At 40.1% G+C, this 25,587-nt stretch overlaps 1 protein-coding gene across 1 annotated transcript in view; it reads left to right on the top strand.

Annotated features, from left to right (window-relative positions):
• Window positions 1-25,587, top strand: part of NR6A1 (nuclear receptor subfamily 6 group A member 1) — a 285,548-nt gene that overhangs the window by 224,047 nt on the left and 35,914 nt on the right. The window contains exons 3-4 of the mRNA XM_063431081.1: window positions 3,015-3,245; window positions 23,824-23,879. Coding sequence (XP_063287151.1) covers window positions 3,015-3,245; window positions 23,824-23,879 — 287 coding nt within the window. The remainder of the gene's footprint in view (window positions 1-3,014; window positions 3,246-23,823; window positions 23,880-25,587) is intronic.

Here is a 25,587-nt window from a genome sequence, read left to right on the forward strand (position 1 = left end):
TTGCAGGGATATGTGTGCAGCTTCTAGTACGAGAGGTATCATTTGTAAGATATCAAGCTTCCTTAAAGCAATCTTATAAACAAAAATATGTTAGATAACAGAGGATGAGCTGAGCTCTTTGTGACTGAGATTTAGCAAATACCTTTGCAAAAATGTTTAAATATATGGCAGAAAAAGATGTGGAGTGTATCTGGGGATCTTCCAAAATTCCCACTGTAGTTCTTCACAGCATTATGAGGCATGCATGGTTTGTAAAGCACTATGTATTCTGTTTTTTCTGACTATGCTGATAAACCATTTTTGTCGGCACAGGTGACTCCCGTGGGTAAACAGAGGATAAATCAGAATTAACATATTTAGTGACCACAGCCATTGTCATTCATATATTCGGTTGGCTTTGATCTATTTTACATTCTAAAGAATAGTTTGTTATTTTAGGAGAGAAACTTTAGCATCTGTGCATTTCTAATCTTAGTACCTGATTTTAATCCAACCCTTACCCCATAGTGTACCCTAAATATAAACTGTGTGCCATAATTAGTCTGTCGTTCAGAAATCACACTATCCTCTTGTATTTTCCATTCAAACGTAACCTTTTGGTTAATCCAGGACACTTCAATCTCTACTTTTTTTTTTTTTTTTTTTTACTAGTATTCATAAAGCGCCAACAGATTCTGCAGCGCTGTACAATTACTAGAGAACGTACAATGTACACAGACAAATACAAGAGGTAGAGAGAGCCCTGCCCATAAGCTGATATCTAGCCATTGAAGCTCTTTTATACAAAGTGCTTAGCTAGATAGCCCGTGAGCTTACAATCTAAAGATTTACTTGAAGCTAACTCCATGAATCTACTAATCCTGATTGTTTCACTTACTGTTAGAATGGGTATTTCATCTATTGTTTAACAGTTTAGTTTGACAGCATTGTCATTCTGTTTCTCATTGCCATGATGTCAAAATGGTTGCTTGGAGCCTTTTTCTGCTACAAGCTTAACCTGTTCAGTACAAATGGCCATTTTACAAATGGGTTAAAACATGTGTGCGTACACACTGGCTTTTATAGTTCTCCTTATAAAACATAAAATTTAAATTGTATGGCTGGGAGCTAAAGGAGCTGTCATGTGAGATTTGGTATCGTCTGATTGTAACATTCCCACTGCGACAGAATTGGGCTGCCGACTATGTGAGCACAATCTTACTTGGCGTACCGTCATTTTCTGGGAAACAAATGTCAAAAGGGGAAAAGGAGATGCCAGAAAGATGACTGAAGTATTGTACTTCGTTAACCTAGATGTAGACTCATTAACTTGGATCCGCATTTAATCTTAAACCACGATGTCACATTGCCAGTCAGTTAAAATAACCCTCCTTAATGCAGCTCGCGGCCATATCTCACTGCGAGGTTTATCTGTGCGATGAATCCTCCTTTTGTTTTAGAATAATTCTGAATGAGAAATATATTTAATCTTACTTATAGTACTATATACTAGGAAGCAAAGTTATTCTTGCCACAACATAAGATGTGAAATTTGCAATAAAGAATGCTAAAATCCCAATGTTTTCACTGTAGTTTGTGCTTATAATACAAATTGTTGTTGGAGAGAACGATGCACTATAACTGGCTGAATTTTTCCTACTTGCTTTAAAACCTGTTATTCACCATACAGCTTTTACACTAAAGCTCCTGCTACCCTTACAGTAACTGACTGCCTAAGGATACTGAGATTTGTAATCGTGCAAGAGATGTGCAGTTTATTTCAATATCCTGCAATTTTGTTAACATTTTTAAATTTGTTTAATATATAATAATAAAAAATATAGCTACTCTTTGTTTTCTTTGGGATCATATAGCACCAGTGCCAGATTTTCCATTAGGCAGAGTAGGCACCTTCCTTCAGCCTTTTTGGAGCTCAAGTGTGCTGATGGGGAGAGATAAGTATCAGGAGCCTTGGCAAGTGTCCTCAGTAGTCCAGTCAGCCTCCTATGTTTGACAGAAGAGTTGCAGGAACAATTATAGAGAATATAAAACTCAGTGGTGTCCCATCTTCCCCAGTGCCTGTGTGCGAGGCTGGACAGGAAGTGGAAGGAATCATTTATCATCTGCCCGCTAACAGACAGAAATTTCCTTGCATTAAGATCAGGGACAGCATTGAGTGTTGCAAACTATACAACAGCTCCTACATTTCTTTTACCAGCCATAGGGGGCTGACCTCACTACAGTAGACATAGGAGAGTAAGTACTTTGCAAATAACCTTTCAAATTCCACATGTCCTAAACACCCTTTTCTCTTACCCCAAATGTAACCTCCACCCCTCCCCCCTAACCTAGACAAACCATTTCCTTATTCCAATCCTAGATTTAGCTCCTCTAAACCCCCCACATACTCCAATATTAACTGTAACCCAACTCTAACCCTAAACTAAATAATTCTAAACACCCCCAATGCCACAGCTATAACTCCTCTCAATGTTTTAATCCTTTTAAAATCTAAACATCCTATATAAACTAACTATGTTTACTGTAACCATGTTATAACATTTTAAAGGGACACTATAGGCACCCTGTCATGGAAATCTAGCTCTGCATAGCACTGAATATTATCAAGATGTTGAGACAACCCTTTCTCTTCCTTTGCACATTGGAATGTTGGGAGTCACCAGCTGATCGGATACTGATGTCACATTCTTTCTGCAGACTTTTAATATTTAGTGAATCCTAGTGAGGATTTAAACTTTTGGGTACGTTGGAAAAAGATGCCAGACCTTCAAAACAGCAACTCAAATTAGCTTTGTTTTATGGAAATATATATATTTATAATTAATTCTATAAAGATACATTGTTTTTCATAGTGCCACTTTTCATTCATGACCTTGTAACCTTTAAATTCAAATGGCTGTAAAGAACAATTGCATGTCATTTGACATGCAATTATTCTTAAGTCTGTAGGCATTGTAATTTTTATAGTAACGTGACTTTTATTAATTAATGTATTTATTTTTTCTGCTTCATAGATGACCGCGTTGATCAAAGAGCGTGCCTTATCTGTGGGGACCGAGCCACCGGGCTGCATTATGGCATCATCTCCTGTGAGGGTTGCAAAGGTTTCTTTAAACGCAGCATCTGCAACAAGCGAGTGTATAGATGCAGTCGGGACAAAAACTGTGTTATGTCGCGCAAGCAGCGGAACCGTTGCCAGTATTGCAGACTACTCAAGTGCCTTCAGATGGGGATGAATAGGAAAGGTAAACACACAACAGTGCATGTACTAGTTCATTCCTAATAGCTTTATTGCTAAAAAGAAATACAAAATGTTGTGCAAAGATTTCATGCAAAAAGTGTAAGTGACTGTGATCAATGAGCGTTGACGAAATAAATGTAGCCAGGTTAAAATATATTTTATTTCAATGTGGCTGTGGAGAACTGTAAAATGTATTTAAAGGAACAGTATAGGGTCAGGAACACAAACATGTATTTCTGACCCTATAGTGTTAAAACCAGATCTAGCCTCCCTACTCCCCCGCCTTATCCCCCTAAATATAACAAAATCTTACCTTTATTTCAGTCTGCTGCTGCTGGCTCTGCCCCCTGATCTGCCTGCATTGCTTTCACATAGGATTGGTTGAGACTGTCAAGGAGGCAGATCAGGGACAGAGCCAGCATGATTCAAACACAGCCCTGGCCAATCATCTTCTCCTCATAGAGATGCATTGAATCAATGTATCTCTATGAGGAAAGTTCAGTGTCTCTATCCAGAGGGTGGAGACACTGAATGGCAGTACAGCCTCTGGAAGCACCCCTAGCAGTCATCTGAGGAGGCTGTATCACTAGACTGTAATGTGAACACTGCCTTTTCTCGAATGGACAGTGTTAACTGCAAAAAGCCTACAGGGACTGACTATACTCACCAGAACAAATACAATAAGCTGTAGTTGTTCTGGTGACTAGTTGCCCAGTATCATTGTTTGTAAAACTGCCCTAAATATTTTTTTTTTACTTACCTCTGCTGCTTTATTCTCAACAATAAATAAATTCACTCCAATATTTAATATGTTTACAGGGGTAAAGGAACTTTTGTGTAAGTAGCAGTCCCACTGTGTAGCAGATTCTAGGACAAGATATTAGGCCTCTCTCCCTTAACGCTCTCTACTGTCTTCTGGACTGGAGCAGTAAACAGAACATAAGCCGCTCTCAACATTTGGAGCAACTGGAATACTGAATCTGAAGAAACTTTTGGAGGAATAGTAAAATACTTATAAAGTAAACTAAACGATACTTTACAGATACAGATTGATACTTAAAGGAACTCTAAAGAGTCAGTAATAAAGATTTGTATTGCCAACGCTTTAGTATCCCTGTTTATATTTGTCATCCTTGCCCCCCAGTGTGTCCTAAAAATGATGATAAAAAAAAAAAAAAACACCTTTACTTACTTTTTTACCAGCACCGAGGCTCTCTCAGCACTGCTTACCTCTCCTCCCGTGACGTTATGCAGGATGCATGGCCTCCTCTTTGATGATCTAGTTCAAAGCACCTTATAGAAGAGCATTAGGGACTGGATGCACATCCAAGCTTCCCCTTAGGAAAGCATTGAATTTATGCTTTCCTATAGGTGTTTCTGTGTCACGTTTTACTCTGTCAATGCAGCAGGAATACCTGTGGTGGCTGTCAGGAAGATACACTAAAGGTGAATTTAACCCTAAAATTTTAATATTGCAGTTTCTAAAAAAAATAAAAATTAAAAATGCAGGATTAAAAGGACAGGTCCACTTCACTTAGGCTCTGGTAAGCTTAGTGGTCCTTTAACAAAATACATGCTGTGTGCCTATGTATATTGCATATTATAGCAATCCCACTCACACATATTTGAAACATTGTTCCTCTGATTTGTATAGTAGCAGCATATAGGTGTAAAAATATCTCTGTACGACCCAAACAAGAAGACTTTATTTACAAGCACTGACTTTTTCTAGACTGACTTAACAATTTAGCAATTAATCATAGGAAGAGTTACAGAGAGAGGGATATATAATTAGACATACTGGCCCAAATGTCATGAAAAACCCTTCCTGTGGGTTTTAATCTAATATTTTCAGCACCTTTATACCACTTCCAATCCAAGTCGGCCCATTATCTTTCAATGTAAAGGAAAAGGCGCCATATTAGAGAGTTATATTTTGGTGGATAAATCCAGCATATTGACATATCTCCAAGAGCTTTTGACGTCGAACATCACATTTGGGACAGTGTTTTGACAGGTGATAGTGTGACAGTTCAATTCTATGACAGCTGCAACCTAGTGTGGACCTGCGTGAGAGGCATCTGTCTATGCATTTCCAGCTAAATCGCTATCAACACTCTCAGCTACACATTAACGCAAAAAATTACAAAGCCGCATATAAATACCGCACTCAAGGAGCCACATAGCAAGAGCATCCTTATTAGTGCAGGTTTATGGGTAACAAAATATCTGTTACATCTTGTTGGGAAAGCCTGTTTTAGGAGACACAAAACACGTTCATTGTTTGTGTGTGTGTGTGTGTGTCCAATTTCTATCTGATACAAGGTCTTTTCTTTCTATTTATTTTTGGTCCTTAACATATATGGAAATCAGATTGATCATGTAATAAATATGTTTTTATTCAATAAACTTGCACTAATAAGGATGCTCTTCATATTGGGTTCCTTCAAAGTCACCTTAGTGTGGTATTTGTATGCAGTTTGGTAACTTTTGGATTTGTGGAACATTAAAGGGATACTCCAGGCACCCAGATCACTTCTCCCCGTTGGAGTGGTCTGGGTGCCAACTCCCACTACTCTTAACCCTGCAATTGTAATTATTGCATTTTTTTTTATAAACTGCAATAATTACCTTGCAGGGTTAACTCCACCTCTAGTGGCTGTCTACTAGAGGGCACTTCCTGCTTCATAGAACAGAACACCTGTGCTAGAGCGTCGCTGGACATCCTCACGCTGTGTGAGGACCTCCAGTGTCGCTCAATTCCCCATAGGAAAGCATTGAAAAGCATTTTCAATGCTTTCCTATGGGGAGCTCTAATGCGCTTGCGCATTAGATCTCCCCGGCCGTTGGGCGGGATCAGTCTCGCCCATCGGCCAACGTAATGCGGAGGAGGAGCGGCGGCGGAGGAAGAGGCAGCGACGTGGGACATGTCGCTGCCTCTGGTAAGTGACTGAAGGGGTTTTTACCCCTTCAGCAACTGGGGATTGGGAGGTGGGAGGGAGAGGGGACCTGCAGTGCCAGGAAAATGGATTTACCTTCACCGAGAACTTGGTAATGTTCATTTTGTATCAAAGTGAGTAATTTAAAAAAAATTCAGTTGCCACATGGCATTATTTTCATAAACTGGGGTAGTGGCATACATTTCTTTTAAATCTTTTTTTTTTTTTTACTGTTTCTTTTAATGATGCTCAGTAAATATAAAGGTAAATATAAAGGATATTATAGCAGTGCATAGCAGTGCATAACATAGCCTTCTTAGGCAAGTTTAGAAAGCCAATGATAACATAAAACAAATTTTCAATTAACAGAAAGTAAGGTTACATGTAACATATATATATAACATATATATATATATAGTAAGTAATAATAATGGTATTATAAGACTTTGACTAGACAAATTTAAGGCAAAGGTAATTCATGTCATGCACGCACTACAGACCTTACGTGCTTGCACGAACTTAAGGCTTGATATATGCGTAAATGTAAGACATCTTGTCTTCGATTAATATGCATACTCAAAACCACTGTTTATTTTCTTTAAATGTAAGAAAGAAAAGAAAAAAAGAGCAAAGTTGTGCCTAATGGAAATTGAAGTATACCAGAATTATGCAGATAACAGGAATAACATATCCAATAAAATACATAAAATTCAAATATAATGGTATAAAAGTCTTGAAGGGAACAGCCAAACTGAATAAAATCAAAAGTTCTTGGAGGTTGAGTTCTTGTGATTCCAGAAGTACATGTAAGACATAAGAAAGAAGGTTCCCATGGTACAGTTGAGTGGAGCCTTATTTCTTATTTCGTACATGTACTTCTGGAATCACAAGAACTCAACCTACATGAACTTTTGATTTTATCCAGGTTTATTTTTTTTTAAATAGAACACATTCTTCACACATAAGATTTTTCAGCAAGCTAAATGGATTTAGAGTTCTGGTGTGTCCCTTTAAGATCTAATGGAAATCAAACCATTGGCATGGGAGGTGTGGCTATTGCTGTATAAACAGAAACAATCTTGGTTTAACAACAAAATGGCAGATAATTGAGCAGTAAGACTACAGGGGCATGATGTTTACACTAAGACTGCCTTATTAAGCTAAAGTTGTTTTGGTACTTAGAGTATCCATGTAAGGGTCTTAAATCATCAAGGTAACAAGGTAGTACATAAGTATTCCTTTTAAAAAAAAAAAAGTCTTGCTTTTGGTGGGAAAAATGCCTTTGTGCCTGGCAACACCAGTTTTCATCACTTTCGCTTCACAATATGCAATTATATGTGTTAATATGCTTCATGTGCCATTCCAGCCTCCCTATGTTGCCTGTATATGGGCATCTGAAGGCCAAAATGTTTATGCAGGAAGTCACTTTTGTTGCAACAAAATAGTCTTAATACTGCCCCCTCTCCCAAGAATGCTAATATCTCATGATCTAGGTCATTAATTCAGCTACCTCTATCGAAGCATGGATACCAACAATGACAAAATAGTAATAAAGGCAATCCATTTTGATTATGAAGGGGTTTCTGTCTGTCAGCCAAAGAATCTTCTCCTTTTCCTTGAGTCTGGAACAGAAACAAAGTTATGTAGTCTACCACATATTCACCTCTACATTGGATAACCTAGTTTTACATCTACACTGTTGCTGTTTGTGCATAGTTGCATAGATGTTATTTTTGGAGAATGGATAAAGGGTATGTGTAATTGTGGTGATTTACCTATGATGACTAATTGCAACCTTAATATTTACCTTTTTATATACACAATGGATTGTATACAAACAATCTTTAAAAACAATCTATAAAAAAAAATCAATAAAACCATAAATTGAAATAAGACAACACTATAATGGTTATTACCTAAAGGGTGAATTCTGTAGAATTCAAAGTGAATTTAAAAATTCCGGACAGACCAGCTGTAAAGAAATTGTAGCTGACAGGCAATGGAGATTTATGCCAATTTAGCTATTGCCGCCTAAAATTTTAAATTCACTTTGAATTCTTGACAATTTAGACTTAGTGTATAGCCCTGACTGTTTTAGAAGTATATAGGCAGCATATAGATTGTGTACACCAATTAACTAATTTCTATATATTTTCACAGTTGCTTAAACTAGTCAAAATTAGTTGTTTTTTTTTAAATCAAATGTTCTGAGCTCCAACAAAGGAGGGACACAGAGTAGTGTGAGTATTACCTATCCTTCTGTTTGCAGTCACTAACTCTTAGTAGGTAAGTAGTTTGTCTAGCTAGGAACTTCATGAGTTTATTTTCTTTGAGGGCTTGGTGTCAAGTTATAGGACCACAACCTCACTTCATGGGCTGCTGGTGGTCTGATTTGTTCAATAGATGTCTGTTTTAATTACAATTGAAATGTAGGTCCATCCTCCCCCCAGCAGTAGAAGGGTAAACAGGCTTTTGAACTGCAATCAGATACTTCAAAGATATCCCCAGGAGAAACTGTGGACAAACAAACTTCTCCCATTGTTTAATTGGGTTTAAAGGAAAATAAAAAAACTCTGAAACTTTTTGTTTTAGAGAAAGCAGAGTTTCTTGTATCAATCCTGATTGGGCAGTTCCAAAGTTGCCCTTGGCAAAGCTATAATTGTGAAATTGGTGTCTTAGAAAACTCAACAGGACAATAGACCTAACCAAATCAGGAAAAACAGTCTAAACTAATACAAAACAAAGTACATGTATTACTATAGGATACTTAATGAAGTAATAATAGAAGGCAAAGCATCAAAAGATTAAAATGAAATACCCAACACATATAGTAAAAAAGCAGAAAAGGTGATTTGCGCACACAAAGAAATATTTTGGTTTACCTTACACTTAATATCTCTTTGGTAACCAACACAAGGACAATTCTTTTAACCTATATTAAAATGAGTTAAAAAAACACACATAGTGTAATCTGTATATATGAGATTATATATACGTAAGAATATTTCTTCAAACTCACAATTTTCAGAGCCCATTAACCCCTTAAGGACACATGACATGTGTGACATGTCATGATTCCCTTTTATTCCAGAAGTTTGGTCCTGAAGGGGTTAAAAGTTGGCTCAGTACTTATGGCGCTTTTCATCTCATCAAGGAGATATATGGTAGAATTTCCAGAAGTCGCCCTCAGGAACTCGGCACTGTCACAGCACAGGAAGTCCAGGGTAAGTATTTTAGGTGAATATTTATTAACAAATTAACAAAAGCAAAACAAAGTAGCACCATTTAACTTCCTGGGTACTTGTTTTTTTTTGGAAGATTTCCCCCTCTCCAGTGCAAGTTAACTATTGCGCACAAATTTAGAGATTTTGGATCTGATCTATGTTTCTCTAAAAAATGTTTAGATACACTGTGTTTATGAATCCTTTATTTATGTTCCTTATATGTTCATCCATTCTAGTTTTTATAGGTCTTGATGTTTTTCCAATGTATTGGAATCCGCATGTACAATTAAGTAAATATATTACATTGCTTGAAAGACTGTAATCAAAGATTTAATTTTATATTTTTTGTAACGAATGAACTAAATACTGTTATGTTTTTATTCCAGATATTTGTATTTTTACATGCATTCCACTAAAGTGGAAAAGAAAAAACTTTTTGACTCTTTGACCAATTAGTTAAAATGTTGGTGTTATCTGGGATTCCTTTTTCTAAAAAAAACTGTTAATTAAGATCTCTTGAAAAATGTTTGCCCCCCTAAAAACGAATCTAGGTTTAGAACCCATATATTCTCGTATTTCATCTTCTTGTTGTAAAATGTGCCAATTTTTATTAATACATTTTTTGATGGTACCTACATTGCTTGAGTAAATAAAAATAAATTAGATCTGATTCGCTATTTTTTTGGTCTTCTTTTTCTTATACTCTAAAAGGGGAGATCTATCTAACCGTGCAACATTTTTAATCTGGGTGTTTAAGAATTCCTCATTATAACCTTTTTGCACAAATAGTTTTTTTAGAACACATGACCGTGTGGAAAACTCTTCTCGATTTGAACAATTCCTCCACAATCTCAAAAATTGTCCCCTAGGTATATTGGACAGCTATGCTTTGTGATGACAACTATTAACTTCAATATAGCTGTTTACATCAACTTGTTTAAAAAAAAAAAGTGTGAGTCATTAAAATATTGTTAAACATATAAATATTTAAATCTAAAAAGTCAATACTCGTATTACTCTCCCTTTTTGTTAGACAAGTTCCCCAATTGTTTGTGTTAAGAGAATTTAAAAAAGTGTCAAAAAGGTTACTGGATCCCTTCCAAATTATAAAAATGTCATCACTGTATCTCTTATATAAGACCAGGTTTGACCCAAAGTCATGCCCCTGGTAGTTGAAAGTTCTTTCCCAATATGCCATAAACATGGCATAAATAGGTGCAAACCTAATACCAATTGTTGTTCGTCTGACTTACATAAGAACTCCCCCTCAAACCAAAAATAATTATTCTCTAAAATAATTTGAATAGCATCCAAAATAAAACTCTGTTGGGCTTCAATATATTTGCTAGATTCTCTAAGAAAAAAAATAGTAGCCTCACAGCCCTTTTCATGCTCTATAATTGTATATAGACTAGTGTAAACTGAGACATTACACTTGGGTAATTTTTAGCTGCACCAGATTGCTTATTGTAATAAGCGCCACTTTGTCCTTTATGTTTTATTTTATTTTTTATACCCATTACATAACGTCAGCACACCCCATACATCACATACAGCCTGCATACATTACACACACATATAATATACAGCCAGCACAAGCCACACTCCTACATCACCTACAGCCTGCATACATACCACTCATACATACACATCAGATAAAGCCAGTGGGCACAACACACATGCACTCATATCACATACAGCTAGAATGCACACCACACAAAAAATACATTATATACAGCTAGCACACTTCATATACAGAAAGCATACACCACAAACACCACAGCCAGCAGAAGCCACAATCACACATCACATACAGCTAGCATACACACCAAGCATACATATCGTGCAGCCATCCAACCCCACAAACTGAGAGATTATAATCAGTCAGCACACACAAAGAGATTACACACAGCCAGCACATACCACATAATGGTTACACAGCCATCACACACTATGAGAAAGGGAGAGACTATTGAAGGACAGAGGGTGAGAGACTCTGGGTAATTTACAATACTAGTAATTCAGCCATGTTGTGACAAAAATAAACTTTGAGAATTTTTCCAGATCAATGTTTGCCTCTGTTCTTCCATTCAGATTGAGGCATCGATTTAATGTTTTAGATAAACTTTTTAAATGATTTAATTGATTTAATATTTTTGATTAACTTTTAGAATTAACACTTAATGTATGTTGATCTGTAATACAAATAAACTCACATTTAGATATGTCCAATATTTCTGTAAAAATTATGCAGTTCTCATTTTATTAGCTTTCATAAGTTACACTTAGGCATTTTCTCATCTGTACTGATGATTATGTATTATTTTTCTCTTTCATTTTACATTCATCATCAGTGTAAATATCAATTGCCTGCTGCAATATCAAAATGTTTATATTCATTGATTATAACATTCAAATAAATATTTCTGGATCAAAATATTACTACTGTGACCTATTTTAAAACATTATTAACATGGTGTCATTAAAAAAAAATAGATAAATAATAAGTTTTATAAACCAGCTTTTTTGAGATTCTAGTTTTTTAAGAAAACTGATTTAAGGAACGGTATTTATACTGTCAAAAAAATGGAAAATTCTTTTGGCAAATCTTTTCATTGATCTCCAATATGTCTACCTTGTTTTGAACTCTAAATGACACTAGATGTTGTGAAGTTCGAGGTTTCTGGAGTCATCACTGTCATATGACTGCTTGCAATAGATTTACTGTACTCAACAAGGTCAAAAGGAAGGAAGTGGACAAAGAACTAGAAGTGGTAGTATAATTTATGACTGTAACATATTGTGTCTTTGAAATGCACAGACACCTTGTTTGGCAATGGAGGTGGTACTCCAGTAGTCTGTCAGTGAATTTTAGCTTTGATCAAGGGGGCAAAAATGTGGCCATAATATGAAATCAGAGCAAGGGTTATTTTATAAAAATTAAGGTAATTTCAGCAAACTGGTAGGCCTGCAACTTTTCACTACTTGTTAAACTTTAATAAAGAACATTTGTCAATTAATTAAATCTATTTTGCAGAATGTCTGAGTAGTTAATTTTACATATAATATGTAATATGTCACAGAATATGTGAAATAGACATGAAAATATGTATTAAATATTAAGGAAATAACTTGACACTATCACAATATGCCATAACAGCTAGTGTCCAAAACACATAAAATATTACTGAAATATTAGGCAAGATATATAGTAGTTATATTAGTTATAGCATATCCCTTGCCTATCATTTATTTTTGATGTTTTTTGGACATTAGTTATTTTTGCATGTTGTGACAGTGTCCCTTTATTTTCTGAATATTTAAAAAATATTTTCGTGTGTACTTTCCATTTTCTGTGTGTGCTGCTGTGGTTATATGTCGGGTTTAGTTGCTGATCACTGAAGGGAGTGACATTTTCTGACTTTCACTATATATTTCTTTATATTTGTATTTTTTTCTCTTTTTTCCATGTGTGCACACTCATGCTAGCAGTTAATTTCACAACTTCCGTTGTCCACACCTTACCTCTGTTTCTTCATCACCCGTGAGTAAGCACATGACTTTTATGTCATAAAAAAGCCGTCTTGTGCTTATTAAAATCCAGAATTTAAGTTTGTCCTTAGAAACCTCACTGTTGCATCTTTTCCACTTTGTAGTAATGCTGCATGGGTAAAGAGTCTCAATTTAATTATTTTTTTTCAATTTGACAATTTTTATTGTACATGTCTAAAAATCCAAACTGGGATACAGAAGGAAAGAAGGGGTGGGTAAAAAAGACTCGTACAGTGCAACAGTCCATTTACAGTGATACAATTTCAAAAGTCACAAACGGAATATACTCATGCATACTATTGGTATCTTATCATAGACACATTTGCGTGGACTGTCTCCCTTTTGTTTGTTACTGTGCTCTCCTAGGAAGGGGGGAAGGGGAGGGATTTGGGGGAGGGGGAGATGGGAACGGGGTACCTTACTTAGCTATAAATGTTTACTTAGTGGGTACATTGCCTGTCTCTCTTTCTCTAGGGCCGGTGACCTGATAAGCATCGCCTTCTTTTAACGCTAGTCCCTATCTTCTTAGGGGTTCAGCCCTTTGTCCCTTTCTATGTATGCGTCCCAGTCTTTCTTGGCCTGTAACATATGCTTCGATGGGTGAAGCCCTTGGTATGTCCCAGTCTCGTATGTCAGATTGAGTGTAGTTTGTTTGGTGACGGTAGATCTATTAGGTGCTTGTGTTTGCTTCCAATTCCTAGCTATTGATAGATTAGCTGCCATTAGTATGTGGAAAATTAGGCTGGCTTGTGACTTAGTGTAGGCATCTAGCGACATGCATAGTAAAGCTGTTTCTGGAGTGAGCTTGTCATCTATGAGTAGCGCTCCATTTATTAACCCTTCTACCTCGCTCCAATATTCTTTGAGGGCCGTGCAGGCCCACCAGATGTGGAGCATTGTGCCTTCTGCTTTAGAGCATCTCCAGCATAGCCTGGAAGTGCCTGGGTATATGTTAGCCAGTCTGGTCGGTACCAGGTACCATCTGTATTGCAGCTTGCGAAGGAGCTCTAGGTGGGAGGCGCATCTGGACCTACCCTTGTGCGCAGTGAATGCCTTGTTCCAGTGTCCATCTGTAAGTGTCGTGCCTAATTCCCTATGCCAGGCGTCTCTATAATTGTCTTTTTGTGGTTGGGCTGTGGAGTCGTTGAGAGCGGCATACATAAGCGACAGCGGCTTGTTGGGCATGATCATAGACGTACATGCTTTTTCTATGCTTTTCGCGTGTGTCGGAACGGTTGTGGTAGTGTTGTGCGACAATATGCCCTTTAATTGGAGGTAGGAAAATATCAACCTCTGTGGCAGGTCAAACTCAGCTTGTAAATCAGGGAATTGTTTCAGGAGTCCATGGCTAAATAGGTGATTGACCAGTGTGCACCCACGTTCGGTCCACCCCCGGTGGTCAAAATTGGGGTGTGTTATATGTAAGCTATATAAGGGAGTGGCCATTGTCCATTTGGTGGAGTACCCCAGTTGTGGCATGGCTTTGTCCCATATCCTCAACAGGGTGTCGGTTGTGGTGGGCATCTCGGGGAGCGCCGGGCGTCTCCCATGAGGTACCCAGAAGAGGTATTTGAGGCCTTTGGGACAAGTCCATGTGGACTCCATCTCCACCCATTGTGGTGGGTTTTGTGTCGTGTGTGCCTGTAGTGCTGTGGATAGCAGTGCTGCTCTGTAGTATGTTTGGACCTCTGGCAAACCTAACCCTCCCTGCGACACCTGTCTGGTGAGGATCTTTGTGGCCACTCGCACTTTTTTGTGTGCCCATACAAAACTAGTGAGGGTGTTTTGCAGCCTCCTAAGGTATATGTGAGGTAGTGGAATCTGCAGTGTTCTGAGCAGGTATTGGTATTTAGGCAGCAGCATCATCTTTACCGCCGCTAGTCTCCCTATCCAGGACATATATTTAGTCTCCCATTGTTTTAACGTGTCACTGATTTCTCTCTGCAGTCTCCCATAGTTGAGCTCCAGGAGACTTTGCGGCTCCTTTGGGATTCTCAATCCCAAGAAGGTGAGGTGATCGTCTCTCCAATCTAGAGGGAAAGTGTGTTTCAAGTTGTCTATGTCACTCCGTGGTATCCCTATTCCCATTGCCTGCGTTTTCGAGATGTTAAGCTTGTAATATGAGTGCCCTCCGTATGTTTCTATTTCGTGTAGTAGGTTTGGCAGGGATATGTTAGGTTGCGTGAGGGTAAGTAATATGTCGTCGGCGAATAGGTTCGCTTTGTACAACTTGTTCCCTATCTCCACCCCATGAATCGCCGTGTTCTCCCTTATTCTTATCGCCAACGGTTCCAGCGCCAGGACGTAGAGTAATGGGGACAGGGGGCACCCTTGTCTCGTTCCGTTTGTGAGCCGGAATGGTTGTGACAGAAATCCTGCATTAAGTACCCTCGCTGAGGGGTCGCTATAGAGGGCTTTGACCACCGACACAAACCCTTCGGGGATGTCGAATCTGCCTAGTACCCGTTGGAGAAACCCCCAGTGCAGTCGGTCAAACGCCTTTTCGGCGTCAAGGGAGACCATGAGGCCCGCCCTTTTACTGAGTTTCAGATGATGTAGTATGTTAATAACCTTCCTCGTATTGTCTGCCCCCTGCCTCCCTTTGATAAAACCTACTTGGTCGTTGTGGATGATATGCGGTAATATTTTTCCCAGGCGGTTGGCGTAGAGTTTAGCGAAAAGCTTGGCATCGGTATTTAGGAGGGAGATAGGTCTAAAGTTCTGCGGCATCGTTGGGGGTTTGTTCGGTTTAGGGAGTGTTACAATATGCGCAGCTAATGTTTCCCTGGGAAGTTCCCCCCTGAGGGCCGCCTCTGTGAACATTCTAGCCATGTAGGGTGCCAGTATGGTGCTAAACCTCTTGTAGTAGTGGTTGTCAAACCCGTCTGGCCCCGGTGATTTCCCCAACGGGAGATCTTTGATCAGGTCTATGATTTCCTGTTCCTCGATTGGTTTGGTGAGCGCAGCTTTGTGTTGAGCCGTGATCTTAGGTAATGTAATCTTGTCTAGGTACTCCCTAATATTGAGGTCAGTCGGGTGCATCGTGTGTGTGTTGTGCTTTATGTTATAGAGGGAGGAGTAGTATGTGGTGAACACTTCACTGATTCCCTTAGGGGTATATATTTTGGATCCTGTTTGGTCTATGATGTAGGATAGTTTTTGATTCGCCTGCCTGGTTTTTAGGCGTTGCGCTAATAGCTTGCTAGCTCTGTTGCCCTGGACATAATGTGACAGTCTGAGTCGTTGCATGTTTAAGTTGACCGGGTCTAGTGCGTGTTGGAGTATGAGCTTATTGAGTTGGGCAATCCTGGTTCTTGCTTCTGCTGTCGGTGTGGTTTGGTTCAGTCTGTTTGTCTCGTAGAGTTCTGTTTGCCATGCTCTGAGTTGTGTTTGCCGCTGTTTTTTCATGTATGCCGCTCTGCGTATTAGTAAGCCTCTCGCTACTGATTTGTGTGCTAGCCACAAGGTAGCATCTGAGACATCTTTGGTGTCATTTATTTGGAAATACGTGTGGATATCACCTGCCAGTGTGTCTGCAAACTTCTCGTCTCTCAGCAGGGAGTTATTAATTTTCCAAGGGCTGCGGTGTTTAAAGTCATAGTTGTTTTTTAACTCTAGTGTTACTGGTGCATGGTCAGACCAAGTGATTTGCTGAATGTCGCTAGATATGATTTGGTCGAGTGCCGAGCCTGCCACCAGAAAGCCGTCAATTTTCGAATATGAGTTATGCACAGCTGAGTAGTGAGTGTACATTCTCTCTGTTGGATGTGTGATTCTCCAAGCGTCATATAGGTGATGGGCATGTAGGAGTTTCGCTATGGCCCTGCATTGTCTATTTAGTGGGCGGTGGCGTGACCTGTGTGTCGGTAGCGTCGTGTCGAGTGTTGGATCTAGAATGTGATTGAAGTCTCCTCCAATCACTGTGATGCCCTTTTGGATAGAGGATGTTTCGGTCAGAATTTTGTGCAGGAAGTTTCGCTGATTGGCGTTTGGGGAGTAAATGTTTACTATGGTGTACAATACATCGTTAAGCTCTCCTATTAGAATAATGTATCTGCCATTTGGGTCTATATCTGAGGAGTGGAGCGTAAACGAGACAGCCTTGCTAATCAGGATGGACACCCCTCTAACTTTCGCTGGAGACGTGGCGTGGAATTGGTTTGGGTAGTCATTAGTCAGTACTGCTGGATGGTCGTTGTGCCTAAAGTGCGTTTCTTTTTTTTTTTTTTTTTTTTTTCATTTGGTATAAATCTACTAAACAGTGACTTGTATTTTATTTTTTGTATTTGGGCATTGACGGGTCCCTTCAAAGGCTCTGTAACCCATTTAAGATTAAACACACATCACATATCTTTAAACTATTTTTTTTTTTTTTGTATTCTTTATTTTTGTTGTGCAGGTGAGTACAAGGCATATTCATACGCCACAACAGCGTACATTTATGGTTAAACATAGGTTAAACAGTGGCATGGAAAATTTTGCACATTTTTGTTGTTTAAGAAACAAATTATGCTAGGCAGACATGTCTAAATGTTAACAATCTGTATGAGATCAAACGTGCTTGCAGCATGCTGACAGCATTGGTACTTAGAGGTTATACTTAAGAATAAAACAGTAGCATCCTGCGTGTTTAAAAAATAAAATAAAATAACTAACTGGGTAAAACAGGTTGTGTCAGAGAATGATAGGGCATTAAGTGTGAACTTCAGGACCTTAGGTGAATCTGCATCATTTGTACAGTAAAATATGGTCCTACATAGTGTGTCAGTAGGTATGCTGGTGTGAGCGCTTATGGGACAGGCTAGGTTATTGACCTATTGTTAGTCTGAAGGGTACTGTATAGTCTAGTATAGCGTGAACACAATAGTGAGCACTTCAGTGACTTTGCGGCAACGCATTCGTGAGCCTAAATTAATATGCAACCGGTTAGATTGGTCGTAGGGTTGTGTGCGTGCTAAATAAAGCAAGGCTATGCATATTATGTTGGAAGTATAGAAGGCACCATAAGAGCAATATTATGGGGGAGAAGAAGCTGCGGGTTCAGGCATTTATATTTTAGGGACACTGTGCTTAAGTACACATTGGCTGACTGCTTGGTTTAAACATGTTAGAAGCCTGTGATGTTATTTCTAGTAAGTAACTAGCGAGGTAATAGCATATATAACGTATATAACAGGAGGGGAGAAATATCAGGCTTAGAGGATTACGCAGGCATGTAATGGGTCTTGTGAGTATCAGGCTTTAACGGCTGCAGAAGGAACTGGATTGCGTCCATTGTGGCAGAAGGGGTTTGAGCAGGGTTCATCAGGCTTACCCTGTGTTTGCGTTTCCCTTCAGCCTATGCCCAGCAGAGGAAAAAGCTTTGTGTCCCTGGTTGGGGTGCTCCTCTGATCTGCTTCCGTCCCAGGCGGTTGAGTAGCCGGTCGTTGGGGCAGTGGGTGATTCCCCGTCTGTCGCCATTTTGGGGTCCCTTGTGCTGTTGGGATCTTGGGTTGTTGCTGTGTGCTTCGCTTTGGCCTCCCATCCTCCCGTTCACCTGGTATCGACTTATTCTCCCTCCTTCTCTTACTATTCCATTTCTGCCTGTGTGTGCACCCGGCTCCGTATTTTGCACTGCGGCGCGGGTGTTTCCGGCACCATTGTGATTGTTTCTTGTTGCAGGCTGAGTCCCAGTGCCACGTGTGCCGCAGGGGGTTCTGATGTGGCGGAGTCTGGGGTGTCTCTGGCATAGCCGGTGAGGCAGGTTGTGAGATCGGTGGGGAGCTCCGCTGTCTTTCTTCGATGCGAAGCCAGAAGGCTGTGAAGACCGCATCTAGCCGTGTGAGTAGCGAGCACGTGCTCGTGAGTTGAGTGGGTCCGTCTGCGCTTCCCGCCATCTTTGGTGCGGCAGGCCCTTGCTGGCCTTGGGTCCGCAAGGTACAGGGATGGCTTCCTGGGACCGGGATGACCCCCACCGGTCCAGAGGGGGGGGAACGAGGGCCCCGAGTCAGGAGTCCAGCATTGAGTGGCGTCGGAGGAGCGGCCGTCCCCTCCGTGCCGGTCATGCTTGTAGGCTGCATACTGTGCTCGGGTAGATCTCGCTTTGAGTGTGGCGTGTTTGGCACCCGTTGAGGCACCTGAATTTCGTTAGTAGTTTAGTAGCAATTATGCATATTTGCACTTTCTGTAGTTTGTCTATTTTTCATTATATTTGCTGGCCAAAGCAGGAGCTGTGTCTCCGTGCGTCCGCTCTGCTCGGCGGCCAGGCCCCGCCCCCCCCTAAAGTGCGTTTCTTGAAGGCAAAGGACATCAGCCCCCAAGGCCCTAGTTTCTTTGGTGAGCAAGTGTCTTTTCACAGGGGTGTTCAGACCTCTGACATTGAAAGAACAGATTATCACGGTGGGTCGTGGGGTCGGTACTCTGCACCTCTGAGATGGCAGTCGATAGTTTGGGGGGTCTCTGCTCTTCCCAGCTTACTCGTGCTGAGCAGAGTCCTCCCCTGTGGGTAATTTGTTTCCCTTAACGGGCCCATAGAGTCATTAGCGGTCTCTACCCTCTGGCTTGAATCACCCACTAACCCTGTCCCCGGTCCGGTGGTAAGGTACATAACATATATATCAAAAACATAACTGTGAACAACATACAGTAAAGCAATAACTGTAACCAAAGTATATACATAAACATTCTTTAGTAATATTTGTGCCGTGTGTTCGGCATGGCACTGCATTGGCGTGCCGTGGGGGAAGAGGTCTTGTGGCCTCCTGTCCTACAGGAATATCCTTTTCCTGTGCGGCTATATCACCTGCGTACGCTGGGCAAGCCCAGCTCTTTGCGAAAGCTCTGCGACTTTGCAGCTTCCATATAGACGTAGCGTCTCTCATTGCTTAGTGCTTAGTTTGTATTTATTTTTACTTTTTTTTTTTGTTTTGTTTGTTATTTGTTCTTAGGCTTGGTATGTCAGTGTAATCTCGCTTATTCGCGCTATGGGAGAACACTTTAAGATCGTGTGGGTGGCCCTCTGTACTTTCTTTTTTTTTTTTTTTTTTTTTTTTTTAAAGGTTTTTTCCTTTTTTGAGGTGCCCAAAGCTTAGTGGTGTGGGTATATTGTGGTGATTCTGCTCGCCTTGGTGAGCTAGGGGGGGAGAACCAGGGCAGGTTTCCGTGCCACCTTCCCTTCTCCTGTACTCCCTGCGGCCCTCCCTCCCTCCTCCTCTCACTCTATCAGGGGTATATGTGTTGTAGTGTGTGTGCGTTGCAGTTTCGTACATTACCCAACCTTGCAGCTTAAATGTCCATGCATTAGGTCACCATAGGGCGCCCACACTGACAGTCATTGTCCTTTTATCTTCTTTTCGTCTTTTTCCAATCTTGTGTCACTCTGGATCTGTCTCCTTCTCGGGCCTTCGTCGGCGCAGCTGCGATGTTCCATTCCCTTAAGATTTTCTGGCCTTCCTCCGGGGAGCCGATGGCGGTTGTCTTCCCTTCTTTCATGACCAGGAGCTTGGTGGGATATCCCCATCGGTACGGCAAATGGTTCTCTCTAAGTCGGGTGGTTACCTCCTTGAAGTCCCGTCTCCTCTTGAGAGTGTAAGAGGAAATGTCCGCATAGATGGCTATGTCTTTGTACGCCGGAGGCATCTCCCTTCTTTTTCTGCAGGCAGTGAGGATCGCCTCCTTAGCATGGTAATAATGCATCCTGAGCAGGATATCTCTCGGAGTGGATGGGGGCAGAAATGAGGGTTTGGCTGTCCTGTGGATTCTGTCTAGCAGGAGTAAGTCATGCGGCAGGTCCGGGGCTAGTTCACGTAGTAAGCCCGTAATGTGGGCAGTGAGATCCTCCGTTTTCACCGTTTCCGCTACTCCTCTTATCCGCAGGTTGTTGCGGCGTGCCCGGTCTTCCATGTCGGCTATCTTTAGGTCTTGGTCATTCAACCTGCCAACCAGGTCCTCTACCGTGTCCGCAAGGGTGTTGTGGGCTTCTGCCAAGTCTGCTAGTTGATCCTCGGCGTGCGACGTGCGCTGGCCAATATCTTGTATTTCTTTTTGCAGGTCTTTAATGGCAGTGTCCAGCTTACCCACTATTTTGTCAGACATCTCCTCCAACAGCTTTTTCAGGGAGTTGTGCGTCAGTGGGTTTTCCTGGTCGCCTGTATCTGCTTCAGATTCTCCTTCGGCGCCATCTTGGAAACTTTCAGCCTGGTTTGGGGCCTTCCCCTGCGTCGTCCGAGCGGTGAAAAAATTTGCTTTTTCTCCCTTCTCGCCCGTTCGTTTGCTTTTAACCTGAGACATAGTGGTTGGGAGTAAGTTTTGTGGTGTGTCGTCGCTTGCTGGGCTTAGTATTTCACCTTTAATAGCCGCCGCGGCACGGAGCTCCGCTTACATGCGACTGCTCCGGTCTGCGTCCAGGACACGCCCCCCTCAATTTAATTATTTTGAATAAACTTTTCAATTGGTCACAATCTGTTGGAAATTTAAAAAAAATATATTTATATTCAAAAATTCCCTTAGAAAAACTTTTCAAATAATTTATCTACAGATGTCACCATTAAAGTCACAGATTGTGATCATTTGAAAAGCTTACCCAAAATAATTTTAATCAAGACCTACATTTGCCATATTCCAAATGTTAGCCATGGTAACCAAATGTCAATCCCTGTATAAACTAGAGGGAAAACAAATCAGGCTCATACAGTGAAAGGACCCCTCCACATCCATAAAGCTCTTCACCTTGCTGGAGTGCTTTATTGGTGATTAGTATCCTTTTAAAAAGGTACTTCATAAAAGTGCTGGTTTCTATGAGAAATCTGTACTTTTTAAAATTAAATAATAGAACACCCCCTCCTACTCAGGAGAGCTAACGGAAGTGGCAGGAGAACTCTCTACTTTATTGTGCCTGCCTCCCCTCGCCTTGATATTTTACTGTGTTATGAACCCATCAGCAACTGTTTAAATCTCGGTTGCTATCTTTAGAAGCTTAATATTATTATTATTGTTATTTATATAGCACCAACATATTCTGCAATGCTTTACAAAATGTTACAGGAACAGTAGGTTGATGAGGACCCTGTTCAAATGAACTTATAGTCTAGAGGATGATTGCAAACTCATTCAACTGTACAGTGCAATCATAACAGACAAGCCAGGGGTGGTGACATCTTGGGAGATTGTTTTAATAACCCATTAGCACACAGGAGGGGAGTATTTACTTTCTTTGGCTTAGCCAGCAGGGTTTGTAGTAGAAACCGTATATTAAGCTCATGGCCAAGACATCTCTCAGAAGCATGATACGTGAAGATGGGTGGGGGAGGAGAGGAGAGGGGAGAGTATAATTGTATGTTTGGTAGAATTTTCACTAAATAATCTTTGTGGTTTGCCGATATACATCATATGTAAACCAATGTCTGCCATCTTGTGGTCATTTTACAGTTAAAAAAAAAAAGTAAAAATTTTTCTTTTTAATTATGTGGGTGCAGTGACTATTAGTATATGCCAATATAAATATATTTTTACACAAGAAAAATATCTTCAAAGAAACATGTATCTCTAATATATTTTTATAAATATGTATTTGATGAACACCGATACAAATAGATGCATTCAATTGGAAGTCAATACCATGCGACTCGCAGTGACTGTAAAAACCCATATATAACTGAATTAACTGTCAAAAATACTTCTGCAGTCCATTGTAAAAAAAAGAAAAAGAGAGAACACGGATACGTAAAGCTCTTCAAGCGTAAGTGCTTTATGTGTCTAAAGTTTGTCATATTTGTGACAGTTTATAAAAGTACAGAGTTACCGGTAAATAGAAATTGGGACTTGTAGAATTGGTGGCAGAAACACCTCTCTGGCTGTTACTCAGACAGCCAAGGAGGTTTTCTTCTACTTCTGTTAGTTGCACAGAGCTAATGCAGCAGGTCCACACAACTCCATCTCTAGAAGGTAAGGCAACACGGCATTTAAAAAACATTTTGTACCAGTTCCTTTGTAGACTGCTGCACAATGTTTGCAAATCTGAGTGAGTTATAGTTAACATTGCCAAGGCATTTACAAACCCTGCTCAATATATATTTAGGCATTGTATACCTATCTTTCTATGGTATTTATTTATTTCATTTTTTTCCTGGCTTGTTATACTATATCTTTCTGATGACTTATTTTGTATTGCTACTCTAGCAACCCATCCAGCAAACTATGTTTTTTGAAGTTACTATTAGTTTTACTATGTTAAAGTTATACTGCTTGTTTATTTTGAAAGAACACCACAGAAAGTGCTCAATAAAATCAAACCAAATGTTTATTAGGCACAATTTCAAACAGGGGAAATGCAAAACAGAACTTCCTTACGCGTTTTGGACCTTCCCCGTGTTTGACTTGTTCGAGGTATTAACAAAACAGTCTTTTCTAGTCCAGGCAGCCATTGCAGTTAGGCCGATTCCTGCAACCACCTAATTGTTCCTGGATTTCTAACGCTGTGTATTGGGCAAAACTGTCAGCATTTACACAGGGTGATTTGGCTCCAGTGTTGTCCTTTAGAAATAATCTGAAATTTAAGAGAACATTTTTTGGAGCACTTGCAGAGACTCGATTGACTTTTGCTGTAAACTGTTATTGCCTATTGTAAAGCTGACTTGAGTAATTAATGGTTCTGTGCTGAACATTTTGCTGGGGCATTAAATGTAAATTACCTTTAGATTGTACATTAAAAAGGGCCCTATGTACCCACTACCAGCATAAAGAATAAAATGACCTAGTTGTTGAACAAAAAACAGTTTTTGTTTCTCAACTTTTTATGCACATGCACATTTTTAGGCAGGTTTATGATGTTAAGGCAAAATTCTTTCTGTTCCTGTTCTCCGGTCTAAAACTATGTTGCTTGTTTTTTCAGCAATCCGGGAAGATGGAATGCCAGGAGGCAGGAACAAGAGCATTGGCCCTGTGCAGGTAAAAATGACGCTTACTCAGTGAACATACCATTTAGAAGTCTTCTCCTACCCATGATCACAAATAATAGCACAATAAGAAGCAGATCATCCAGGCATACTCACAGGCAATGTGTAAAGCACAAAAGAACACTAGAATCTTTTCCACTCTCTGTTGAAGTACCATATATACCTGTTCTGCCAGTGTTGCAGTACCAGATTCCTCCAGTACCAGAAACCGAGCCGTACCAAGCCACTTCCAATGTAGGAATATCAGAAACCTTTATATCTACTGTATAGGAGAATTATGGACTAATTTGTAACTCCAGTATAGCAGATTGCCAGAAATGTTTGTGTCTTCACTGTACATCATTGTAAAATAAACCTTTTCTCCAAAATCTAAAAACACCAGAACCTCCTTCTAATAGGACAGTACCAGAACATGTTAAATTCCCATTACACAAGCGTTCCAGACTTGTATTTCTGCTGAAATTCTTTTTCCCTTCTGTATTGAGTATTTTGCAATCACTGTGTGAAGGAGTACCAGGATCCTATTTCTCTAAAACTGAACACTAAAGGAGTATTTTATTTAATATCACTATGGAAGATTACTATAACACCCTATCCATAAATAAGTGATGTATTCTGAAGTGGTGTCAAGTTGTAAAAGGGAAGGATTTGCCAATGGAATGTGCCTGCTACTCCAGCTGGATTCCATTATGATTGCCAATGGTATATTGCACCATTTTAGAAAACAATACTTTTGATAAATCTACCCCTTTTTTGCCCAGTGTGCTATACTAGAGGATTCTTGCTGAAGGGTACCTGAAGAGTGCTAAAAGGTACCTGACCATTTGTTGTCTGTATATGAGTAAACCCAATATTTTTCCTACTTAAAAAGAACAGTTCTAGATAAATAGATTTTTTTACATTTTTTTTTTTTTTGCACTGAAGGCAGGTACAGTATGTGGCGGACCGCCTGGCACCCCGACCAGGTTCCTCCGCCAATTGCTGCTTCCTAGTGCTTACCAAGTACCACAAGCACTGCAACACACCATCAGCACTGTAGTCCCCACTTCCAGCGTTACAGCTTGGTTGGGGTTTCGCTGTCCTCCACCCACCCTGGACCCAAGACCAGGATCCAGTTTCCAGTGGGTAAACCTCTCCTCCAAGAGAGTGTAGCAATATGCTCTTAAAAGAGCAAGTGATTATAATCTCAGGATAGTATAGTGATATAGTATGACGGATCGCCTGGCACCCTGACTGGGTGCCTCCACCAATCATTGCTTCCTAGCTGTCGTCGAGTACCATAAGCACCACATCGGACACCATAAGCACTGTAACCCCTTAGCCGCCGTAGCTTAGCTGGGGTCTCGACATCCCTTTTTAAAGTATTTTAGCCAGGTCTATTGCAGGGGGCCATAGTCCTGCGGCAGGAGGCTGGCAAGCAGGCTCCTCCAAAAGCCCGTGGCGAGGTTCTGTTGGCCAGACAGTATATCATCCAGGACTTATGCAAAAGCTGGATCATGCTTTTTACATTAAGGTAGAAGGTTTACAAAGAGGTAGTGTTGCATCGTTATAATTGTCATTGCTTACTTTGGCATTAACTATATGGGTACATACTGTCAAAGGTGTTCACATTTTAGTGGAAATAATAAAAAAAATACAAAAAGAAAAAACACATAACTTTTAACATATGACATAACTGCGTTGCATGATTATATTGTTCT

The sequence above is a fragment of the Pelobates fuscus genome, chromosome 9, assembly GCF_036172605.1.
Source record: "Pelobates fuscus isolate aPelFus1 chromosome 9, aPelFus1.pri, whole genome shotgun sequence".
NCBI classification, from domain to species: domain Eukaryota; kingdom Metazoa; phylum Chordata; class Amphibia; order Anura; family Pelobatidae; genus Pelobates; species Pelobates fuscus.